This window comes from Manacus candei, unplaced genomic scaffold (assembly GCF_025592945.1).
Source record: "Manacus candei isolate 608988 ecotype Guabito, Panama unplaced genomic scaffold, ASM2559294v1 h1tg000017l, whole genome shotgun sequence".
NCBI classification, from domain to species: domain Eukaryota; kingdom Metazoa; phylum Chordata; class Aves; order Passeriformes; family Pipridae; genus Manacus; species Manacus candei.
The window spans coordinates 32,000,214-32,025,617 of NW_026138065.1; the positions used below are offsets into that span (position 1 = coordinate 32,000,214).

General features: G+C 40.1%; 1 protein-coding gene across 3 annotated transcripts; it reads right to left on the minus strand.

The window, feature by feature from the left end:
• Window positions 1-1,469: 1,469 nt before the first annotated feature.
• On the minus strand, window positions 1,470-25,324 carry ACTR2 (actin related protein 2). Of its 3 annotated transcripts, none has more exons than XM_051783499.1 (9): window positions 25,306-25,324; window positions 18,844-18,954; window positions 13,684-13,899; window positions 10,020-10,092; window positions 7,986-8,122; window positions 7,061-7,210; window positions 6,218-6,363; window positions 5,732-5,864; window positions 1,470-4,552 (listed from the first exon to the last, which is right to left on the minus strand). In XM_051783499.1, the coding sequence occupies exons 3-9, from the start codon at window positions 13,891-13,893 to the stop codon at window positions 4,382-4,384; spliced, it is 1,020 nt and encodes a 339-aa protein (XP_051639459.1). In that variant the 5' UTR covers window positions 13,894-13,899; window positions 18,844-18,954; window positions 25,306-25,324; the 3' UTR covers window positions 1,470-4,381. The 3 variants fall into 3 exon arrangements, with proteins under 3 accessions (XP_051639459.1, XP_051639457.1, XP_051639458.1); XM_051783497.1 differs by lacking the exon at window positions 25,306-25,324 and adding an exon at window positions 25,001-25,168; XM_051783498.1 differs by lacking the exons at window positions 18,844-18,954; window positions 25,306-25,324 and adding an exon at window positions 15,925-16,006.
• Between the last annotated feature and the right edge of the window lie 80 nt (window positions 25,325-25,404).

A 25,404-nucleotide genomic window follows, 5' to 3' on the forward strand; every position in this document is an offset into this window, starting at 1 on the left:
TTGTGCAGTTGTTGGTTGGGTCAAGGGGCTGCAGCACCAGGTTAGAGAGAGGTGAGCAATTTACAGGGAGGATGTTACTTAAAGCTGATCTTAATGCTGTAATGAAGTGAAGGTAAGAGGCAAAATTAGCAGTCTACTCTGAATGGAAGATCTTTTTTCTTGAGGCCTATAATGGCAAAGTGACAGTGACTTTGTGACCACCAGAACAAACCAATTCTTTAGAAAGGAACGAGCATCTCATGGCGAGGGCTAAAATAAAGACATTTTTAGTTAAATACTTCCTGAAAAGGTCCAAATCAATTTTTTCTAACACCATTTTCCCCGTAGCTAGAACATAGGAAGAGATGTATTTGGATTTAAAAAACAAACAAACAAATAATCAAAAAAGCCAACCAAAAAAACCCCCGAACAACAACAAAAAAAGGCAAACTTGATTTTTCACTGCACTGAAACAGCTAATGACACTAGTTTGTGGAAAACTGCTGAAGTGCCTGCAGGGAGGAATTCACTATTGAAAGAGTTGACTGGCAAATGTCAACTGAGTTGTATTTAGTCCTTTCCACACAAAGGCCATGCCAGGAAAAACAAGCTGAAGGGGAGGAGCAGGGAACATGAATTAGTGCTGTGCAGAGGTAGAGCAGATGTATTTATTTTTTTCCCAAGAATGCAAAGTGATGGAACAGAGACTTGGGTTTTGGGAAGCCTTTTTTTTTTTTTTCTTCCTATTAAAAATCCCATCTACCTTAGATCTGTCCCTAAGATGACAAGTGTTTGACCAAGCCACTGAGACAGATGCATCCAGAGCCAAAGTATACATATTGGGTCCTTCTAAGAAATCCAAAGGCATTATCCTACCAAGGACACGATGCCTGGGGAACACACCTCCAGCACAGCACACACAATGAGCTGGGGGGAGGGAAGAGGCTGACTGAGCTCCTTTCAAAGGCCAGACAAATGCATCGTGACTGGGGGACCAGTCACTGACCCACACAACCAGTCCAGAATTACAAGATTTCAGCTGCAAGAGCTGCTTCAAACCAGTGTATCCTTCTGAATGCAACTGGTTAACCCCACACACAGTTAAAATAAGGGACACAGGTGAAGCAGCACACAAAGTCACAGTGCCAAAGAGGCTTTTCCTAAACAGGGCATCATTATGTGGCTTGAGCTTAGCCAAGGATGCTGAGGCCAATACAAGTTAAGGGCTCTTCCCATTTTGCAGTACTGAAGTTGAACTAGAAAAAGATTCCTGTCCAAGGATAAGGACTTTATTTTCTTTTTAAAGAAACTGGGATGGAAGGAGTGGGGTATTGGCTAGAGAATAGAGTATGACAGCAATCAGTAGAGAATGTGTTGTCATGTCAGATTTCCTCAGCAAAAGCTGTTCATGGTAGTTTTGTGATGGAAGTTAAGTTAGAGAAAAACTGACAGAACTGTGATTTCCCAAAGGAAACAAAGCAAACATAATCTACTTTGAAAAAAATCTGATTTTATTTTTGTATTGAAAAGACCTGTCAATTTAAATAGATGTTTATTTCCATTCACGGTCTCAACCAGTGTTGTGTGTTAACATTATTCAGAACTGTATAAAAAGCCATTTGTGTTACATCAGTTAACATCCTAGAACACTGGGGGAGGGGAGGGTTTGAAGCAGCTTAACATTAAAAATAGGATGTTCCCAAAAAACTTACAACTGATGCGGCATCTTCTATTCTAATTTTATAGGAGCTGAAGCATTTTGCAAATACAATTCAAGTTATTTGGTCTTCAGGAAAAAAAAAATATTTTAAAACCAGATTGCTTTCATAGCAATATTGAAGCTGTCAGCTGAGAGAACACACACACACACACACTCTTGTGTGTGCAAACACACACATGGAGAACCACACTGAGCACAACTGGAACACCCCATTCAGTACTTGGATTACATATGTGTTCCTCTGAATCCACGATAACAGTTAATTTAAGATGCTAGTTGCCTCTTTTTTTTTTTTTTTTTAATATATACATGGTTTCCATGGAAACCCAAGATCCTGCACAATCAACTGACATTTATTACTCATGGTGCTGTGAAGTTCTCTAGTGAAAGGGCCAAATTCCAAAACCTTTACTCAAAACATGCACATACCTAACCGAATCCAATGGACAGGGGAGAAGATGGTTTAGAAAAGGGGTTGCAGGGTCAAGGTCTAGATTTGAAAAACCACATGACAGATTGTCATTCAAAAAAAGTTTTTTTAAGTCATTCTTTGGTTTATTTCCATGATTCCCAGCACTGTCTGAAAAGCCCAGAGACAGTCACTTGAGAAATCATAGCTCTAAAGCAAGCCCACAGCATTTTTTTAAGTCTTGTGTATTAAATGTTTAGAAGACTACAGGAATTCAGAGTACCCCTTACATTCATGTCCCCAAAAATCTAGTAACTGCTTAAGTGCATGCACTGAGGCACGACCGGCATGCCTGTAAATTCATATTGTTCAAGTTAAGAGTAAATATAGCTGCAAAAAACCCCACCCACCTATAATTAAATGGTCATTACTAGCAATACTATAGTGACTGTCTTGTTATTAAAGAAATGCAGACATGGTTTCTGCCCCTTTGGCTCGCTCAGCCAAAGGAAGCTGGTCTGCTCGATTTAGAAAGAAAGCAGATTGTAAGAATCCAAGGGAGTTTAATATTTCTGTGTTCCTGGGGTCAATTATTAATGTAAAGATGTAGACAAATGGCAAGTATATGAAAGCATCTCTTGTACATTCCAAGGTTTGGAAGTCAAAAGCAGATCTTAACTTCCTTATGCTTAAATGTTACGGTAGGCTTCGAAAACCAGCAAGAAGTAATGTATTATTTCCATGGAAAGCAAAGTAGAACTAAGTCTAACTGGCAGTTTTTGCTATGCTTACTGTAAGGCAGATTTTATTGCAAAGATAGTTACCAGTCTGCTAGTAGGAAAAAAAAAATACAGGCAACTATACTCAGAGAAGGTGGCTGATAATTACTAGTGACAACTTCTATTTTTTAGAACAGCTCAGCTTTAATGTACTTTCTTGAAAACAGCATTTCCATCACTGGTTTTCACTTCCTTCCCCATCCCATGTTAAGTATCAAAAATCAAGACGGGATAGAATGAATTGTGGCTATTTACCAACCAACAACATCTCATATTCCAATGTTATTTTTAACTGGAAGAAATATAAGTCATTCTTTATAACCTACTGCCACTGGTTGTTTATAAATATCTGCTTGCTGCAATAAACACTGGTCATTGAAATATTCATTTGCAGTAACTACTTGGCACTAGGTTAATATACTTGTAAAGTTTAATGGAAGTGCTTCTGATGTACACACAAGCACTTAAAACATCAGACTTTTTTAAAACTTAGTTCTGGGGGTTTTAATATCTATAGTTACAGTTTTCACAAGCGTTTCTGAAAGTATTAGATCACTTCAATAAGTTTAGAGGCTCCTGTCTCAGCATATCTAAGTTTCTCAACAATTACAGAATAGCTAATTTAACATTCTTGCTCCCTATGCTGAGACAGCATGGTACCAAAATTTAGTTATAAAAAGAGGCATTTTTGGTCAGGCTGACCCCCCCCCAGCTGTCCCTTAACAAAAAAAGCAACATAGCTCAAACCTGTCTCCTCTCTCCAGAAAAAAAAAAGACACCTAAGGCCACAAATGTACATTTGCCAGAACATCAGGTGTTGTCTCCATTTGTGGCAACTGTACATTCCCACTTTAAAGAAATACAGTCTGAAAGCCCCATCACCACCACCACCTTTAAGGATAAACCCCCTCAGAAGCCAGTTTAGGCAGCAGTGCATATGGAACCACATTACATGGAAACGGTGTGTTAAAGCCATTCCAGCTACTTCAACTAGTTTCTAGCAATGTTTAATCAAAATTCCTAGTTCGCAGGAAAAGAAAAAAAAAAATAAACTTGATGTAGAGAGAGGCATAAAGATGCAAAGATAATCACCACAATGATCCAACAGCAAAAACTCTTGTTTAAAGGTTTTCTTATGCTAGAAAAGGCACACAACCCCTTGTGAACTAGAGACAAAAGCTAGCAGGACTACAGCAATAAACCCAGAAGAAAAAGCCTACCAGAATTACCCAATTGCCTACTGGGAAGGAACAATGAAGTAGACAGGCTGCTCTTGCTCCGTTTTGTTTGCAGGGAAGTGGTCAAATTTAATAGTCAAATTTAGCCACATTAAGAAACGTTTAACAAAAGCTACCCCAAGAAACCAGAACAAAACTTGACGTTTGGGTCAAAAGGCCAAGACAGGCCCTTCCATAGCATGTAGCTGAGTGAGTTCAGAGATTGGCAATGAAAGAAAAAAAGCTTTAGACATGTGATGGGAACAAGCTTTGGGATTTATCGAACAGTCACACCAAGCTTCTCCAGCACACGCACTCCCTTTTCCTGGTATTCTTGTCGGGTCATCCAGAAGTTGTCTTTGTCTTTCATGATGTCTGCTAGAACCGCGCCCCCCAGGAACACCATGTGCTTCCGACGGGGGGGATCCTCGATTCGGATCTTAAATTTCTAAGAGAAAGGAAAGAAACTGTTACTGGGATCCCTGAAACAAAGCCTTTCAAAGATAAAACCGGGCTTTCCACCAGAACAATGGAGTGGAAACTGCCTAGTGAGAAAAACGCGACCTAAGAACCGAAACGTCAGCTCACCGGGCACTCCGTGTGAGCCTCCAGTTTGTGCAACCCAAGTAAAGTAACTGCTTTGCACTGGAAATTAGAGACAGCTATTGACACCTCCTCCAAACCTGTACTTTCAGTATATCCACAAAAAGTCCAGGAGTCAGAACATAAAATTAAAGACCCAATTTTTGCATTTCACGAACACAGTAAACAGTGAAATACTTCATAAGCTTCAATGGCTAAAATTATCAGAAGTTACCAGATCATCAAATCACAAAATATTTTAGAATTATACCCAGTTTTAGAAGGATAGCCGAAACAGATTTTAAATTTACACAGCCAGCTTAACAAATTAATATTCCCTTAAATTCTTCAATGCTAAAGCTCTAACTTCAAGAGCAATAATGAGTACAGTCATTTGTGTGCAATATTGTCTCAGTTGTAAAACATTCTGTACAACTGAGTCATTCCATATTGCCACAAAAGATATTTAGAGGACACTGTATTAAGAATCAGGGAAGTTCAATTTAGTTCAACGTTGGAAACTCCACTCAAAGGAGTTTTCTCTGTAAATATCTCCTCCTTGAAAAGCAGTCAGCATTATAACACAGTGTTACTTCTGTAATGTGTGTGTGGCTGTTGCCTCCTTATCACACTAACCAATGAAATAGGAAAACTTATTCCACTTGAACTCCAGCCTCTCACTTTTGAGTATTTCATTTGTAGTATGAATCAAAACTTTCAGATTAAAAAAAAAAAATACTTTTGCCCAATGACGACTTTAAGGCACAAATGACTTTCCTTAGCTTTGTTTAGCCTACATTACAAGTTGTGTCCTAGCCCATTTTATATTCGAACTAATCCAAGACTTAAGGAATCACTTGCTTTTAGCACGGACTAAAAGGTGAAGGAAACGCAGGGGTGTGAAGAACAGAGAGGCAGCGATTTTGCAAGTCACACGAAGGGCCACCCGCAGCCTCTGTCATTTTTGACTACTTGGTTCCCTCTAGTGGGGATTCAGGAGAAGACTCCGTGTCCCCCCCAAACGAAGCAGCCACTCAATACCCACCGAGAGCTTTTCCACATCTCCTTTCAGAACTCGTTCCAGGTAGAGCTGTTTCAGTTCCCGCTCCAGCCGTGAAGGCAGCCCGGGGTACATGGTGGACCCTCCAGACAGCACAATGTGCTTGTAGAATTCAGACCTGACCCAAAGAAAAAGAGTCTTTCTAGTGTTGTATAGTTTACCCTGTTATGAGGGGTAGGTACCTGTACGGACAGGGGAGCAAATACAAATCTAAAAAACGGTGACTACACAGACTTGCTCATGCTTTACCACAAAGCAGTAGTAAAAAAAAACCTGTGCTTTCAAGATTTTATCTGCTCATTCACACCAAAATAGTTTCCAGACAACCTGCTGAGCTCCAAGACCACAGCCTGAGCCCCTCTCCCAGCATATGTCCTCCCCTAGCAACACTAGTGTCTAAAGCAAAAGATGTTACTTTGAATGCAGTTCTCACATCACCCCTGCATCCTGACAGAGGATTTGTGCTCTTACCTGGTATCAATGTCAGCGGCCTGGATGGTGTTAAACAGCAACTCAGCCACACCAACCCCTTCTACATTTATTAAGTGAGGCTGGAAAAGGGCCTCCGGTGCCTCGAACCGTTCTCCACCGACTTTGATAATCCTGCCATCCGGGAGCTAGTGAAGCAAAAACACCATTGAGAAGAATACTTTTAGCCACTTGAATACTAAAAAAAAACCAAGAGGAAATGACCTACATTGCTCCCTAATGTTTTAAAACAGGAAATTGTTGATACTTGTCAGCACTGCAAGAAGTCGTTCAGTACTACTGAAAGAATACACAAATTCTTTAATCACTGCAACTCACTCTGAGACATCAGGGACCAGACACATCCATACCAAACATTTCCTTACAATACCAACTCCTATTATCAATTTAAAAGACGATCTTACAGCAAGAGTAATGCTTTTCTGCAAATTATTTTCTCCCATGTGTGATCACAGGAAGTTTCCACTAGGAGCAAGTTTACCACTCCTGACAGCAGATATCAGTCTCATATGTCTCACTGTTATATGGATGAAGCTGAAAGAATTTGATATGCTGGAGTAAGTCCACTTTCCCTACAAGTTCCCACACTGTAACAGTCAAATTTCAAAGATCTACAATGACAAAAACGAGTGCAAAGTCTTATGGAAAATCTGAAAAGAAAAAAAAGCTTTTAGAAGCTTTTCCCAGAACCAAGTAATCTGATTCTAACAGGCTCCTATGGCTGGGAAACAAGCTACTGCCAAGAAAAATCATGAAGGAGTCAAAGCTAAATCAATTTAAACCTAGGAAGTTTAGGACAAGAAAAATTGTCTCTAAGACACTTACCGTGTAGGATTCAACTAATACCGTGGTCTCTAGTGCCAGTTTCTGCTCCTGTTCAATGTTGTATCCCACGTAGCAGAGCTTTTCCTTGATCATGCGAACGGTCTCAAAATCCGCAGAATGGTTGAAAGCGTAACCTCGCAGCAGGAGGAGCTGGAGGGAAACACAGCAGGTTAGTCCAGATCTCTCAGTAGAGGTGAACACTTAAACAGGTATCTTTAAAAGCTCCTCTCCCTTTTTTAACTGCAAATTTAGTATTGAGACAAATCCATCCCGGCATATCCGTTACGACCAGAAAAGCGGAATAGCAGCAGCGTGACTCCGAGTGGGAAATTTTCTTTATCATTACAACTTTCAGTGTAACCATCACAAAGACAAACTAAAGATAACCAGAATAATTCTTATATTTAGCACTTCACTTCAGAACACTCCAGTGTTCCAGTTTAACCATAAAATTTGTCAATCCAGAATGCTGCTTATACTTAAAGCACCCAAACAAACAAACTGTCTTTCAAACATGCTGTCTTATTTAATAAGAATCACTACACTATTTTCCACACTGTAAGAAAGTCTTTCTGAAAATAGACGAGTAGAACTGAGAGAATACAGTTTAGCTTTCATTTTATGTGTTGAGAAAGCCAACTTTTGAGGTTTTCCTTCCCAAATATGGAATAAATTCCCTTCCCACAAGACTGCCACTAAGAAAATGTGATGTCTCTGAATAACATCAATATCATCACATGTGATTTACATGAGGAAACATAAGAATAGACTGAAGGAATACAGAGACAAAGGAGTTCTTTATCTAAATTAACATATGAATAATAAAGGGAAACTGTATAGTGGTTTATTGCTATCAAGGGATTTTAACTTGAACCAAAGTACCACAGATACCAGCCTCAACCTTTAAGAACTCTTCCCAGCTTACCTTAATGAGGTACCTAGTGATATCCCTCCCAGCGATATCTAACCGTCTCGTGAGATGAGGGAGAGAGAAACCTTCATAAACTGGGCAAATGTGGGTTACACCATCTCCAGAGTCCACAACAACACCAGTCAACAAACCTAAAAGAATGGGGAGGGGAAAAAAAAAAAAGGTGCAACTTTTATTAGTATTTTCGTAAATAGAGCAGAATAGTAGCGAGTTTAAGATTTTTTCATTGTAATCTTAACACAACCTCTGTTCCCTCAGTCATCACTGGATTTTAAAGTTAATGTGTTCATAGTAACAAATGCTTTCATATAATTTTTTTAAAAGTATTACCTCTACTTTTACCTAGATGCTTAGAACTCTACCGTTTGCAATTTTACCTGGTGTTTTGACACCTTAAATTGCACTCTAATTAAAGAGAAGATCTACGCTCATTAAATGCTTGTAGGGGCACAAATTCCTCCACAGATTCCACTGTACATGTGCAACCTTATATTAATTTCTCAAATATGAAGAAACTTAAGAGATATTCAGGCCACAATTTTACCTTGTTACAACGCTTAGGACTTGTTGATTTTGACTGGTGTTCAAAAAACCAAAGCAATGCTTTCATAAGGTGGAGAATATTTGGACTGCACAGCGTACACCTAATTTTTTCCACACAGAAGTAGCATTAGGCTGAATCGGATCCACTGTCACGGACTAAAAGAAGTCAACTCTCATGAAAAAGGTTTACCACAAAACCATTAACTTCTAAGGTGTACAAAACTGAGATATCATAAACATGCAGAAACATACGTTTCTCTACTTTAGAGGCACAAATCGATGGTGAAAGTTGACCAGAAAATAGTTTTATAGCTTTTCACAAGCTGCCTAAAGCAAGAAAACATATTTTAAAGGGAGACTTTAAAAACGCACTGAAATGAGGCACATCTCTATGTAACTTTAGCCACTACTTTAACCTTTAATATAATATAAATAAGATGTTTTAAAGGGCTTTTTTAATTTTCAAAAGCAAATGTTTTATCTATGGGCCCCTTCATTGTTACACCTTAGAAGGTCTTCAACTTTGTTTTAGATGATGGTATGTAGAAACACTGCAGACTGCTCTAAGTTCTAACACCATTTTGTTATTCACGAAATAATTGAGCACTACACAGTGAGGTACATGAACAATTACAGCAGATTTTAAGACTGTAGATGTTGGTCAATTAAATACTTAAAAGAAGCAAACCAAAGAAAAAGTAAGGGGAAAAAAAAACATAATAGCACAGATTGCAGTAAATAAAATTAATATTCAGGTGTGCAAAAGTGGTTTTGGTTCAACTAGTTTTAATGACTTGCATAACAGAACCACCTTTCCAGTACCCCATCACTTTGCCTCTTGGACACAGAAACTACAATGATGTGTTAATGGACAAGGATATTTATGTCCTGCTATGTGACAGCTAAATACACCAAGCCACTAATAAACAGATGTAAGGAGTCACTGTATTAGAACTGATGTGCTTGAGTCACTCCTTAAAATCCTAGATGGACTGCAGCCAGTGGTAGAATTTCCACTGGATTTAGTCAATCTGTAATTTTCTGCTCAGACTGAGGATCTTTTAACCTACTTTATCTGCAGCAAAAGACTCAACTTTCTACTTATTTTTCCCCCTGAAAATATTGCAAAAGTCACACAATCATTATCTTGAAATCCACTCATGATCAGAAAATCAAAAGTCAGCCATTAAGACTCGGCGTCAAAGGCAAAACAATCACACCCTGAAACAGTAACAGTTTTGATAAGCCAGGATTTTGCATTTACAAGCATGTCCCCGAATGCTTGTAACCCTTGAAAATAACACTGACAGTGATACCCATCAGTATTTCCCCAAAACAAAAAGCAAGCCTGTCAGAGCTGAGTTAGAGCTGAGCTTACTCAGAGAACAGCGTTGAATTAAGCCCAAGACCCAGTGATGTCATATTAGTACTTTGGCTCAGCAACACATTTATAAACTAAAGAGATTTTAGGTTATTTTTGCCTACCTTGAGCATACAGAGTAAGAACAGCCTGGATGGCTACATATACCCCAGAAAACTGGTACGTCTCAAACATAACCTGTAAGACGAAGGCAAAAATTAGCTCCCAAAAGCAGGCCAAATACTAAAAGAAATTTCATAGGTGTTTGAAAACTGTATTTCTAGCATTTTATATTTTTACTAATCAAAAACCCAGTAGTACATTCAGTTCTATACCTCACCTGTTCACACCAGATAAGACAGATGAAATATTTCACATCTGTTTAGCAGGATGCTTACAAGAAAACCCTTACAAGAAGGGAATACTCACAAGAAAATCCACACACCCCCTTCTGCAGCTTTACTAAGCCCTTTTCCAAAGTGCTTAATGAGTGGGAGGCAGTACTTGCAGACCAGACAAGCACCTCATTACTGAAGTGTGACTTGGGAACGAAATGTTTGTTAAAGGTGTATCCTCTAAAACGAAGTTCAGGGTTTTATTATTCTGCATATCAAGCCTCACAGACTTTTTACAACTGCAGATTCTGTCAAGTAAAACCAGACTCCTGTGCATCTGGGTCTAGAACAAGTCCAGTGTCACAGGTTTTTCTCTGCATCTGGGCCACCTTTTTCCCTTCTTTAAAGCACAACCAATGACAAACTTCTAAAATTAGTGCAAACTCCACCACAGACAGAAAACTGCAGGTTTGCAGAACTCATACTGAAATATGAGAAGTTACTGCTTGTCTTGCACATGAGGTTCCCCTAACCACTAAACTAGTTTCAGTGAAGAAACAGGCCAAGATTAAAGGATGTAGGGTTTATAGGATCTTGTCTTCTTTATAAACACAAAAAAGGCCAAGTAAACAAATCATACTGTACAGCAATTTTCCCCTCAAAATGCTTTACCAGGAAAAACGGATGAACTCTGATTATTTCAACACATAGAGAAGTTTTGCTTTTGCTACTCTGCAGCCTCCTGAGCCCTTCTGCAACTTCTAGGATTAGAAACTGATTAAATCCTAAGTACTCCCACAGCTCAAGTAAAAGATATCCAAATATTGTTGAAGAAAAAAGCTGATGCCTGACAATTTTAGAATTCTGAGCTATTTTAAGGAACCTCCTCTGTTGGAATAATGTGAAAAAGAACAGAAAGGGAACAGTTGAAAGGGCAGCAACTCAAAGAGATTCCATATGAGTAGTCATTGTCTAAACCCAACACTATTCCAAGTAGATGAGATTTTCAAACAACGTGCTTATTAAATGAAAAAATAACATAAGGAAAACCTAAATTATCAACTTCATACAACAAAATGAATACTCAAATGGCATTAGTTACTGCCTTCACATGTTGTACCAAACCCTTTTATAACCTATATGCAGGCCTTTTGGGGGTTGTTATTCTTTCCTTCAAGACATATTTGACATGAAAAATGCCTTGACGTGGGACATATATGTTAACAAATCTTAAGATGTAAATACTGAGCAGGATGTTCTATGAAAAGATTCTTCTTCCCTTGAGAGCAGATTTTGGATTACCTACAAAGTGATGTTCTAACTAAAAAGGAAGAATTAAAAATTGGGAAGAATGGTAATGAATTCTAGTCTGGGATTAGAAGTGACTGTGCTCAAGTATCTCTACAGCTACTTGATATGCCATTACAGTCTGGCTGCTTCTGAGGGTGTTACAGAATGAGAATGCAGCAGAGACAAACAGCAAACACTTAGCTAAGCTGAAGAGCAACCAGTGTCCTGTAGATGCTGTGAAAGAAAAGGCACTTTTAAAATACATATTTGACAATATAGCTGTCATGTGAACACCTGCTGCCTTACTCTGAGGCTGAGTTTGATGAAGAAATGAGGTAAGGAATGAGAATTACTAAAAATAGAACGAGGGACAGCATATGTAATTATCTATCCTCTTGATATGGTCCAAATGACTAAGCTTTCCTTTCAGAATGCTACTGCACCGTATCCCAAATTGCACAGGCATTATTATATTTACTGCAGGCTTTAGGAAATATCTTCATTCAGTCCTCTGCTTCACACTGGGCTACCCTCCCTGGAAAGGAGGAGGCCATGTCAAAAACGGAAGGAGTATAAATACATCGTGATTAAAATAAATATTGCAAGTCCTCATAACATTGTGTTCCATTAAAAATATTAATAGAAACAATGAGCTTCTGTGTAACTCAAATTTAAATTTACAGAAATGGATTCTAGTTCTCACTAATCCTCTAGATCACGATTAAGTATCTGCAATCTCTGGAGTGGTATAAAAAAAGCAAACGGAGCAATGCAAATATTTTATCAGAGTTCAGAGGCCATACTGTTTTCAATTTATGGTATAAAATTGCTTGGTACCAGAATAACTAAAATCCAGCCTTTTGTGTTCAGCAGGAAAACAGAAACAAGAACACTATTGTAGACAGCTGAAAAGCAAAGAAGCCTGGGCAGGAAATACAGCCATTCCTGCTACATGGAGGCCACCCAGAATAATCTGCTATGCCTATCACACCTCAGCTGACTGATGTGCAGGACGTGGTGTTACTGGTGTTGCACTACATAACAGTTGTGTAATAGGTCCCTAATGTCCACAATTGCTAAAAAATGCTGAATTTAGATAGCACGGTTTGACTTTTTTCACTTAAGTTTTACCTTTGCTAGAATTCATTTGCTCCCAACTCCCTGAAAGAAAGGATTAGCACAAATACATTCGCTGCCATGTTGCAAGGAAAAAAAAAAAAAGCACTACTGTACTTGTGACAACAAAAGGATTTTAAGGGAAAGGTCAGCAGGTAACAATAAATATAAATTCTTATTAGAATAAGCAATAAATTTGGGGGAAAAATATATATACAAGCTTTGATATTCAAAGTTCTGATAAATGGATATGGTTACAGACTTGGAATCCATTTTTCCCATCCTATCGGGTATTCTAAGAGCACTTTTTTTAAATTACATTTTAGTTACACTGAACACTTACATTAATTGAAAATACCTATGATGCTTGAGAGGAAAAAAAACACAAACAAAATGGGAAACTAAACTTTTTGTTCTTGTCAAACATTATTGCTCTTCAAAACTGTATCTTTGTCACACAGTACTGGAGCCAAACAACATCTGACAACCTACATGAACACAAGGTTCAGGTGGAGCTCAGATCACCCAGGGCAGCCCTCTGAGATGGAGGATCCAAGAACCAGGCTTTCCTTCTTAGAAGGCTTTCATTGATAATCCCTAGCACTAATTAATGATTAGTGCATGGGTTGTCATCACACCTTTGTCTCGACCACCTCCAACAACACCGCTCCATCTGGTGAGCATCATCCAGCTCCAATCTCCTCTGCAGCATTACTGGCTTACAGAAGCCCAAGTCATTTAAAGTAATTAACATTCATCCAATAGCTCATAATCAACGAATCTTGGATATAATGCAGACAGACATGTATTCCCAATTCTGTGTTCTAATGCTGGCATGGCTTGAGACAAGAAGCCTGCTACAGCTTTTGAATGAGATCAGCTTGTTTGAATTTAAGCTCAGGAGCATCCATGGCTATGGCTGAGGATGAGTTTTGGTTAGAAAACAGAACTGCTTTGCCTCAGACAGTCACTGTGTGTTGATGGAACCAAAAACCTCTTAGTAATATTTCAAGGACAGTCTGTATCAGCTTCTACTAGACAGACATACCTCCACAATCTTCTCCCTGTTTTTAGTTGGATTCATGGGAGGCTCTGTGAGTAGAATTTTACAATTTTTTGTGTCAATATTAAGTTTTTCTGGTCCAAACGTGTAATCCCAAAGGTGCTTCATATCATCCCAGTTTCGAACTATGCCATTCTCCATCGGATAATTCACTTCCAGCATTGACCGTAACTCACTGGCTTCGTCACCAACCATGAGATCCTGCGAAAATTTTAATACAGAGACACGTCAGTGCTTGCAAAGTTTTCTGAACACCAGACTCCTCAAGAATGACAGTGAACTGCTTCAGCCTGTGTCCAGCTGTGTTCTTAAGCAATGCCCACATTTTTGAACCGTTTTCAGGTACTTAGAAGAGAAGTAGAATATATTTCATGTAGTATTTAAATTTGGCTGTTACCCATCCCAAACCTTTTCCAAAATGAACATTATTAATTCAATTAATTCAATTTCAATTAACCTTAAACAAACCAATAAACCCTGTCAGAGACTACAAGCACCTCTGTAAGTACAGATGCTTCTCCACTGACACCTCCAAAATTATTTTATCAAATACTAATTTCTAAGAGCTGAGATGCAAAACAGCACATAAGGGTAGTAGGTGGGATTGGCAGAGTATTTTTCCATGCATGTTGCAAATTTCTGTGCACAATACCAAAAAAGGAATAATGAGTGGTGAATAAGCATACCGAACAGTAGCAAAAGCAAATAAGAGATTGTAAGTTCCACACTAGACATTAAAAGAAACAATGGTTTACATATTGCCTGTGTCAGTAGGGTGTGAAGAGACACATCTAAATATAAAATATAACCTCGTCTGTTCCTTGCCAGAAGTTTCAAGCCAAAAACCCAAGTAATGCATTCTTGCACAAACACAACCAACTAATGCAGTTTGTATAGTCATTTCACACCGATTAAGCAATCTGTTTATTAAAGTTAGTTATCCAAACACTGCAAATTCAAATTAGTAGCATCACATCTTCTCCTTTCCCACGTATTTCCCAGAGGAAGCATGTACAATAACATCTTATCTTCGTTCCCTATTACATCCCACAGTTGTCTGGGATAAAGAAGCCTGGACTGACTCACTTGTACTTAGCCTATAAGAACATAATTCTAGATACCAATAGCCCTGGGTCCATACAAATATTAATTGCCAAAAAAAAAAAAAAAAATATGCCACTGCAGTTTGCAGTTGCTGTGGCACAGCAAACTTGGAAGTGAGGATTACTCAACCTACTACTCAGTGCCAGGGAAAAAAAAGATGCACAGCAAAAAAATCCCGGTGTCTGGTTTACAATGCCCTTAACAGTAACCTCGTTACTGCTGACTATATAAAAAAAAGTTAACTGAAAACAGTTTAAGTCACACCATTCTTCTTCCACCCCCTCTCACTGACAAGGTGTTTTGTTTGTTTTCCTTGCACAGTAGATCACACTTCAGCTCTCAACTGTACAGAACACAAAAGTCAGGACTCCAATGTTTTAAACCAAAGGTACTCTGTTGAAACCGTATTATTGGAACTCCACCACGCAGCCACACTACTCATGAGAATATAAGACGACAGAAACTCCACCAGTTGGAAGACTTGGAAGCCTTTTTGTGCATTGTTCTCTGAGGCTCTCTGCTGCCGGACAGGACACAGCCCAGGAAGAGCTGCTACTCAAAGGTGCAATGTGAAAGTTGCACGAAACTTTCACGTCCTTTTAAAACAAAGATAAAGGGCAGAACAATTGTTCTCTCTTGAGAACATTAGTGCTAGCACACTAACAAACAGGCACACTTGGCAGGTGAAGAGGAAGAAGGACGACACAACTGAGTTTGCAGAGAGGAATCAGTATCGTGACATCCAATATTTCCACCACTTGGTTACTCAGGAATGTTTGTCTAACTGAAATCTGAACATTTCTTCAAACTCTCGAGTTTTAATGTTAAATAGAGCACTTTCTACTGTTAAAGATGCTGAGTTCATGTTGATCTTTCAGTGTTATTCTTGCATCTTGCAAAACTACAGGTTATGTAGCACTTAGAAGCAATACATAAAATATTCTCATGAATTAGTTTTGCCAATAAACCAAAGCAATGAACAATGTCCAAAATAAGTATGTATTCAAATGTAAAATGTAAGACAAGACAAAACAATGAATAGCATTAAAAAAATAACATAACAGCTACTAGGTCTCATCAAGCAAAAATGGTAAACAAAAAGCACAGGGGCACCTCACTTACCATCTTTTTGTTATTCTACTTCAACAGGTCAAGAAAGGTGAAGAAAAGGTAGAAGCAAGAAAGTCAGAAAAGGCCTAAATGAAATTCTCAAATTACTTTAAGTACACAGTAGAATTAGGCTGAAAAGAGATGCAGGTACAGCAGGAAATGATCCGAGTTAGTTTAGTTAGGGCCAAACTAACATTCTCAGGGTATCAGATTAAATTGTCTGTTTAAAGGAAGCTACTGCTACATGTCAGTGGCATGTCATGGTTTAGGCATCCTAGGTTGCAAACAGGATCAGTATATCTGCCTATCTCTCATAAATAGGATTCTGTGTATAAATATTCTGTAACAATGGAGTTTTACCCTGGGCAAGGTGTTTATCTGAAGCAGACAAGACTCTGCACAAGGCAACTGACCATAACTAGCTCTGACAAATCCTAAATTTATATTTTGTTTTAAAAATTTCATTTAAAAGATCCAAGAACTGAAAACTACTAATCAGTAGTGACTTACTAGTACCTCTAAACCTGCTGCAAAGACTAGTAAGTCAGTAAAAGCTAAGAGCAGCATCTATCCTTCTGGGTTTAGAGTTTTAAGGTTGCAATTTTAAGCAAAATAATCCCACTAATAACTGAACTCCTGTATTTATGTCCTGAACTGAGGACTCTGAGTAGGAGAAAAAGCTGTATCCCTGCTTCTAGCCAAAAGGAAAATCCATACAGAAAATATGGGCAAAGCAACTTGAAACTGGTAACTCGATGGATGAAAACCACTGTTTTGATCAGCTTCCAGGCTCTTTTCAGAGTTTCCGAATTTCTCAGGAATGACAGCTTTCCTGAATAGTTTTGAAAAGTTAAACTCTTGCCAGCTTCCTTTACTCAGTTTCAAACTTAGCCTGTAGGAACTCACACTGAATGCCTAGAATTAAATTCTGGCATAAAACTCATCTGCTAGAATATATTTCTTTTAGGAAATCTGCAAGAATCTCACAAAGAAAAACAGCACTCACACTTAACAAGTCTTCCTACTGTATAATCCTACTGGGGTACCCAAAGTATCTGTGGCAGGGATTTCTCCTCTTGATACACTGCTTCCTTAAGAAAGGTGACAACTTGTTATAGGCAGATGCTACAAAACTTGTAGGAAGACTCTAGACACGGTTTATACTCTGTACAATACGCCCATGTGATCCATGCTCAAGCAGAAGACCAGCAATGCATGTGAAATTACAGTTTACTGGTTCTTTTGCACTGATCTCATAGTAAGTACCCACCTCTACCTCCTATCTTTTTATCTTTTCAATTTAACACTGTTATCTGTAACAATATTAAACCAAGTTATCAGGTAATCAGAGGATATCGAAACAGGCAGGACAGGCTGTATCAGACCAGCTCAAAAGAAAACACAACTTCAACAGTGAGATTTCATGCAAGAAAATCTTTTTTGGACTTCAGACTCATAAATCACTGCATAACTTTCATAAAACTTTACCAAGATCTCCTTTAAGGAGGCTCCTCACATCAAGTTCAAGTAGATACCCAAAGAAACTCCCATCCCCAAGTCTTGCAAGAGAAAGGAAGATGTTTTCCCTCTCCTTACAAAAAAATCCTCTCTACTGTGAAAGGGAAAGATCTCCATCCTCTCAACCACATTGTCCTAGCTGACACAAGGTAAAGCGGTATTGCAATACTAGCAACACAGAAAAAAACCCCCCTATGAATGCATTTTGGGAAGGTTTGATGTCTTTCAACCTCTTGACTTCCTTGTGTGGCCTTCTGCTGATACTAGAACTGTTTTACAGGCAGTAGCAGAAGTCAGATAACTCAAGTTCTCCTTGTCGACTACAAGGTTCTGAAAATAAAGAACAAGACTGGGCCAACTTTTTCTTTTCCTCTTCCTAAACTGCTGTTCAGAAGCAATAAGGAAAGCAAAATTGAAAGCCTGTGTATATATGGTCCTACTTGACCCTCACTGGCCTAAGTGAGGACTTCTACAATTCTGCATTGCCTCCTGCTTCTCCCTCACTCTCCAAGTGGAGTTTGCACAACTGTGTAGTAAGGCATTCAAAACTTTACCTGACAAAGAAATCCCTCTTTTTCAACTGGATCAGCTCACTAAAGTGGTTCACCACATGCCTGCACAAGCAGCATGACCAGCACAAGGTGAGAATTGTGTGGCTAGAAGCAAGAAGGGAGGATGTGACCACAGCAGGGCTGAGACATTTACTGAAGCCTGTATCACAGAAGCGACGAGTAACACTCAAAGCATTACTCTGTAATTATAAAACAAGTGAGAAATGACAGCTCCCTGGACTTCAGAAAAAGATTCTCAAACAACAGTTCTCCCCTCATGTCTTGGAATAATGTCCCAAGACAAAGCAGCCTGGACAGAGCCTCTCTAACTGCTATGCAGTACCCGGGTCCATCAACAGCAAAAGGAAAACAAAAACAATAGAAACAATGAAATGCAAACACAGCCAAGGTTAAACATCTCATACGAGATCACAGGTGATCAACTGTGACTAGAAAGCAAATCGTATAGAAAGACCTGGAAGCTCCATCTGTTCTTCAACACTACCTCAGAATCTCACAGTACAGCTTGGTGACAGTCAGTTACTTCTGTCCAAATTCTGCCTTCTAATCCTGACATTATTCACATATCAGCATTTGAAGCCCCTTTTTGCCCAGAACCACTTGAGCCCTACTTGCTGCTTCCTCAGGTGTACTACCTGAAGGCCTCCAGTGCTTTAGATTACCCTCTTCATAACCTTATACAGTTTGTGACAGGCTAAAATCCGATACAGAAATGAATCAAGAAATACTGAAACAGCATAAAGGGGAGTTAAGGAGAAAGCATTTCCAAACATAACGTAAGTCAAAAGCTGCCCTGTGTATCTTCATCTGTCAGAAAGAAATAATAATCAAAAAAATTTACCTTGATTTCAATGTTTCCTACTTTAGCAGTTGATCTTATAATGGGTCTTCCAACCAAAGCTGGAAAAATGTGCTCTGGAAAATTTGAGCCTGCATAGCCACATTTCACAAACTGAAAAGGAAGAAATTATTTTATTAGAATATGCATTACTTTTGTTAATCAATAGAAACATGGTTTGGGGTAAAAAATTAGAAGTCCAAATTTAAGAGCATGTGTCCCACTGGAAACCAATTGGATTTATATTTTCAAATCAATTTTACACATTTCAAATGATGCATTAAAATATTACAATATTCTCCAGAATGTTTTCTGAATCAAGACTGTCGGATTTTTAAGACATGGTATTAAAACAACTAAGTACATTGTGAGGTGTACAAGAGTCTGGCGTCTGAATTTGGATTTGGCCACTCCATAAAAAAGTCCTCCAGCAACCTGAAATCCGTAATTTTATAATAGATCACCTTATAATGAGTACCCAATGAGACCTAATTAAATCACCTCTCCAATTAAAGCACACAGTAGCATAATGAATTACACATCAGAAAAAAACCCCAAAACCTTGTGAAGTCAAGTTTTATACTCTTATAAAAAGTGCTGAACTGTGAACTAGCAGATAAGTCTATGCAACTCAGGTGGATTTCTCAAAGTTCCACAATTTTCAGGGTTTCCTTTAAGGATAAAGTTTCCAGTAAGCACTTCTAAAACCAACAGCACAACCAAAACCTCAGATGATGGCAGTTCACACCAAACAGGATGCTCTGAAAGTGTTTGTTACCCAAATATATACAAAAGGAAGCTTTATATCACCAGGTCCCAAGATAGTATATACACTAAGAAAACAACCACAACTTACTGAACATTAAAAAAAAAAAAAAGTACAGTCACTAGAGGAAGCTCAGTTGTTAATCATGAACTTTAAATGTGTCAGCAAGAAGTCACAATTTTAGTTCACAGGGAACAGCAAGTTATGTTCTTCAGCTATCCTACATGCGTGTATCATATGCACACTTTGCATCTTGCCAGAACAAAAACAATTTCACCTGCAGAGTTACTCAACCACAGAGGTGCAGCAGTGGTAACCCAGTACCACGGGATCACTCAGGCTGGAGGGAACCTCAGGAGCTGTCTGGTCCAGCCTTGGGCTCAAAACCAGTCACCCCTGATCTCAGAGCAGGTTGCTCAGGGCTTTGACCAGTTGGGTGCTGGAAGCCTCCAAGGACAGGCAATTCACAGCCTCCTTGGGACCCTGTCCCAAAACTTAATTAGCCACTTCAGGTTGTATTAAAAGCCATCTGCTAGCATTTTCAAAGCATTCACCAAGTTTTCTGGAGCAAGGTCTGAAGGCTGCCACTGGAACAATTATCCCAGCAAAGAGTACAGCTAATTGCAGTGAGAGGAATTTTGTCATTACACTAACGGGAACATGAAAAGTCACTTGCTGTTGCTTGTAATTATTCACCTTACTGCAGTAAAAAAGAATACCTGTTTGGGAAAGAAATTTATCAAGTCAGTTACAGAAAGAGTCAAAGAGATATTTTAATTAAATATGGGGTAATAGAGGGAGAAAGGATTTTTTTTTTTTTTTTTTTTTGCTTTTTTGTGACCCTGATTTCTTTCACTCATTCAGTGCTTGCTGTCTCCAAAGGCAGAGCTGTCTGGAATACCTGGAGAATGACACTGTGTACACAACGCATTTCACTCGTTCTACTTAAATCCAAAAAGGCAGGTACTTATCAATTCTTTTGCTTGTGTTAAAGCCAGAAGTACCTAGGAGTTATATAGATCTTATCTGTGTGTTCAAGAATGCAGTGCTGCTATCAGAAAGCAAAGAGCAGCCTCAAGCATTTCTGGATCACACTTCCTGAATACACCAGAAGACTTTACCAGAAGTTTTAAACTCGAGGAAACCCATGAGACATTTTGAAGGACTGAGCTGAGCCCAAATAATGGTGTCCAAATTTAAAGGGAAAAAAGCTCCCTTTCAGGCTTAGCAAATTGCTGCATAAAGGGCAATCACACAATTTTTGTTGCTTCTACAGTATGGAGGTATGCTTGTTATAAATTTCATTGTGAAGGGCCTGGTCAAGCTAGAAGGAAGTACTATGAAACATCTGATACAATCCTATCCTCCAGCTTAGGGCTTCCTGAATTGTTCCAAGTACAACCATAAGCAGTACCCCACACACACCTTTGCACCCATATATTTGTCTACAGCTTTTCCTCCTTTCCTGCCCCCTCCCGCCCCCCCAGCGTGAAGCAACTTCCCTACCAGTCATCACCAACCACAGTGGTCAACAGAAGTAACAGGACAAGTAATATCTAAATAAATCTTTACAACTCAAGCTCCTGGAACACCCCTCAAGAAGCTCCACTACCCACACTTTTAAACCCTGCTGGAACTCCAAGATTCATACAGCAACCACTGAGATATGAGATATGCACTGACCACTGCACAAAAATCAGCAAGTGCCTCTCAGCCAACCTTAAAAATACCTCTCAAAATCACACACAACTACGCTGACCTAGAAACTGCTGACCTACAAAACCACTATTCTTACTATTTGATCTCAATAGTAACTTCCAGACCCCTCCTGCATTAAAACCTTGACATACCTTCCCAGGAAATTAACTACGTTAGCAGTGAACAAACTCTAGATTTTAAAAACAGATTGTCATTTCTCCAACCGGCCTAAAACACAATCGAAACCAGATTTAAAATATGCGAACTGGAGTGAGTGAGATTAAGCTTGGACACTCCCAGTCTGTTCCCCACCTCTCTCAGACCAGAACAGACCGCCCTAAAAATTACATTTTACAAAGTTCTATAGATTTAGCCATACACAGACAGAACTTTAACGCCTCTTCAAATTTGAAATTTCCCTCTCCAGTCTACATAAAAATTTGGTGAACATGAGAGCAAGTGAGCCTTGCACCTCAGCTTCCCCATCAATGGGAGCATCCCTGCTGGAGTATTCTCCCTGACATAATCCTGAATATTCAGGTGATTCAGTATGTTTGTGATGACCCAACGCTGGCTGAAGAACCAGACTCAGTAAAACTACCAATAGGTAAACGCACCTAAAAAACACAGCTCTGTATAATAAGAGATGCTGGACAGTTCTTGATATTTTGAAGGGGTACAAGAAACATAAGACACTTCTCCCTCCTGTCTGTTACTGGAAATCCTCCAAAATCTTCGAGTAAACGTTATGAGCTGCAGTAACCTGGAACAGAATCGGTTTCTCTTTTCTAGTGCCCAGCACGAAACGCTCACTGCTCCTGCCGCTCTCAATTTGAAACTCTCCAGTTTAAGTACAGTGTACTTGTTTCTCTTCCACGTCTTACTGTGCCCACCTCTCACAACAATTATCAGCACAACGCTCATGTTTCGAACAATAACGTGAGCACTCAATGAATTCACCCATTTCTGCAGGGACTTCACCACCATTTATTTTTGCACACATTTAGAATGTTTTCAGAACAGCTACCTAGCCCGCCCGTGTGCAAGGCCATGTATGTAAGAACTTTTACCATATATAGTTTCTTCTCCATTTCACTGTGGTTTATACTGACTCTTTCACTTCCTACTGAGTCATCAAACACCAAGAACTCGCATGTATAAGTATTCTTTCAAACTAAAAGAATGAGGAAGCTCACGAATAGGTCACGTGATGAGTTTTAAAATGAATGCTAATATTCTTATCAGATCTCTGTGCTTGATTCTTTCCATTGATGCAACTCCCAAACAAAAGCCTTAAACACAGTTAACAGCAATTTTACAGGCCACTAAGTAACTTACCATTTGTCCTGTAACAATAAGAACATCCACCTTTAATGGTTTAGACCTTTGAGGTGCCATTGCCTCCCTCCCTCCTACACTACATGTTGCAAGAACTTCCTTCTAGTCACTTCTTCCTCAAAGATTGGTTGCAGCTTGACACATTCAAAGCCCTTGTGCAGCCTGGCAAGAACAGTAGATTTCAAAGACAAGCCTAAAGTTAAAACCCGCACCTGATTTTTCCAAGGATATTCTCCATTTTTTTATCTAACATTTCTGACGCCTGGTAGGAGATCTAATTTCAATCACAGTTTTAAGTATGACATATCAGAAATCACTCTGACATTATACATCCCTTGTCATACAGGAAAAATATTATCATCAAAATACTGGTTTGACAATATAGAGCTACTTGATAATCTTCAAATGCAGTTGAGCCTCGAAGATTTACTGAACAGAATTTTCTTCTTCGTTATCTCAATACCAGTTCAATTACCCCGATTCGACCTAAATATTTTGAGTTTTACTGATTTAACCGTTGTTTCTTGACATTCTGCCCTCCCACCCAAGGAGCTCTGTGGCCAAGGTACTTCCCTACACACGTTGTTCTGCTCAGAGGCCAAACACGACCCAAAGCCACACAAGCTGGAGTGACACAGGCCCCTCCTCTCGCACCATAAAGGCACCTTCCACTGCTGGGAGGTGCTGGTACAACTCACAGAGGGAAAAAATGCATCAATCCAAGATGTCCCTGGAATTAAAAGATAACGTTATGTCGTAAAGAAATCTGTGTTGCACACAGGGCTTGGGAAATTTGATAAGGACAAAAGCTTTTATCCATGTCCCACACCTGAGACCAGCCAAGGCACAACACTGCTGTCACTACCAATACACCAAACATTTCACAACTCAGTGATTATTGCCATATAAAGGACCACAGCAAAGGATGAAGCTCTTTTTTTTTTTTTTTTCTGTTTTGGGCCTGACAACAGGGATATTAAATAATAAAGATATTATTACTGAAAAACCACAAACAACAACAACAAAAAAAAGCAAAGCAGCTTCCATATCCCTTTGTAAGAAAAAAGTGCTAAATGTTATATTTTTTCCTTTCCTTTTCCTAAAAGATACTGTAAAAAGTGCCAAATGTTCTAGATCCCAGCCTTAATAATGATAATTTTTGCTATAGGAGGAAAAATGAAGAGATATTAAAACTGTCAAACCCCAGACCTGTCAAATATGATGTTCTAGTTGTTCTTCCTGAACCATTCTAATCATTTCAGATGCTAATTGGAGAACCCTCTAATTCAGGATGCTGAATGTCTACCAGCAGCATCCTTTGTCTCAGCTGTTCTCTTCCTAGGCTTATAAAAGAAAAAAAAAATTCTTTTTTATTCCAAGCGTCTATATAAAATAAAACTTCATTTTTTTTTTGCCATTCAAAAGATCTTAATGTACCACCAGTTATGTTAACTCTCCATAATAAAAATGATATTGCTTTACTAGGGGAAACCCTAGATTGCTAAAAAAAAATTTGCCATGGGGAAATAGCATCTTTTTTTTTTTTTTGCTCTAAAATGGTATCTTTTTCACTTCCTGTCGAGGTGCCTCGCAGCCTGACAAAAGGATGGATTTCCAGTGGGTGCCTGCACGCTCGAGGAAGCGAGAAAAGGTGAAAAGGACGGGGAAATTTAAAAAAAAAAATGCCAATTTTGAGGGTACGTTGTGGATCAGAAAGGTATTTAAAAAAAATGCCAATTTTGAGGTTACACTGTGGATCAGAAAGGTACTAATGAAAGGATGCTAAAAAAAAAAACCAGAAAAAAACCAAACAAACGGAAAAAAAACCACCACAGAAAACCAACAACCCCACCAAAACATTTCCCTGAACTAATAATCCTGCGCACAGAGGACACGTCCTGGTTGCCCCACGTATAATGCGCTCATTCAGAAATTTTAAAAATCGGTATTTTTGACTAAACTCGCGTCGCTACAGAGCCTCGCTCGGGTCACGTAGAGAAATCAGACAGCGACGGTAACACGGCGAGAGGCCGAGGGTCCGGGGGCGGGCAGGGCAGCCCCGGCCCCGCATCCCGCCCGGTGGTCCCCGCTGGACCGGGATCACGGGATCAGCGGGCGCAGGGCCCGCAGCTCCCCCCGCCCATTCATTCCCGGGCCCGGGATGGCGGCCGGGCCCGGTGGCGGCAGCGGCAGCACGGCCGGGCGGGCGCGGCCCGCGGGCGGTGCCGGCAGGAAGCCGGGCGGGCTCCGGGGAGCGGGGAGGGGGGAGTCTCCCGGCTTTTTCCCCTTCCCCCTCCGCCCCGGCGGCAGGGCGGGTCCCGGGCGCCGCCGGGGATAGAGAGAGAGAGAGAGACTCACCCCGGTGCCGTTGTCGCACACCACCACCTTCCTGCCCAGCGTGTCCATCGCCGCGACACCGACCGCGGGGGCTCCGCACGGGCACCGATCGCGACACCGCCCGCGACAGCGACACCGGCAGCGGCACCGCCCCGACCTCCGCCGGGCCCCCCGCGCGCGCGCGCACGCCGGAAGCCGTCAGCGCGCGCCGCCCGCCCCGCCCCGCCCCGCCCCGCCCACCGCCGGCCCGGCCCGGCCCGGCCCGTTGCCATGGCGGCGGGGCCGCGGCGCCGAGGCGGCCCCCAGGCCCAGTCCCCGGGTCGCACCAAGTCGCTTCGTATCAGGAACAGGGTGGCCGGCAGGACCGGAGAAGCGGTTCTTCCCTCCGCACTCGGCACTGGTTAGGCCGCACCTCGGGCGCTGTG

Excerpts from the sequence above, each read along its gene's own strand:
- ACTR2 (XM_051783497.1), bottom strand. The coding sequence starts at position 25,048 with ATGGACACGCTGGGCAGGAAGGTGGTGGTGTGCGACAACGGCACCGGG. Across the intron at positions 6,364-7,060 it reads TATTAGTTGAATCCTACACG|CTCCCGGATGGCAGGATTAT; the intron begins GTAAGTGTCTTA and ends TTGCTTCACTAG. Across the intron at positions 5,865-6,217 it reads GCCGCTGACATTGATACCAG|GTCTGAATTCTACAAGCACA; the intron begins GTAAGAGCACAA and ends TCTTTGGGTCAG.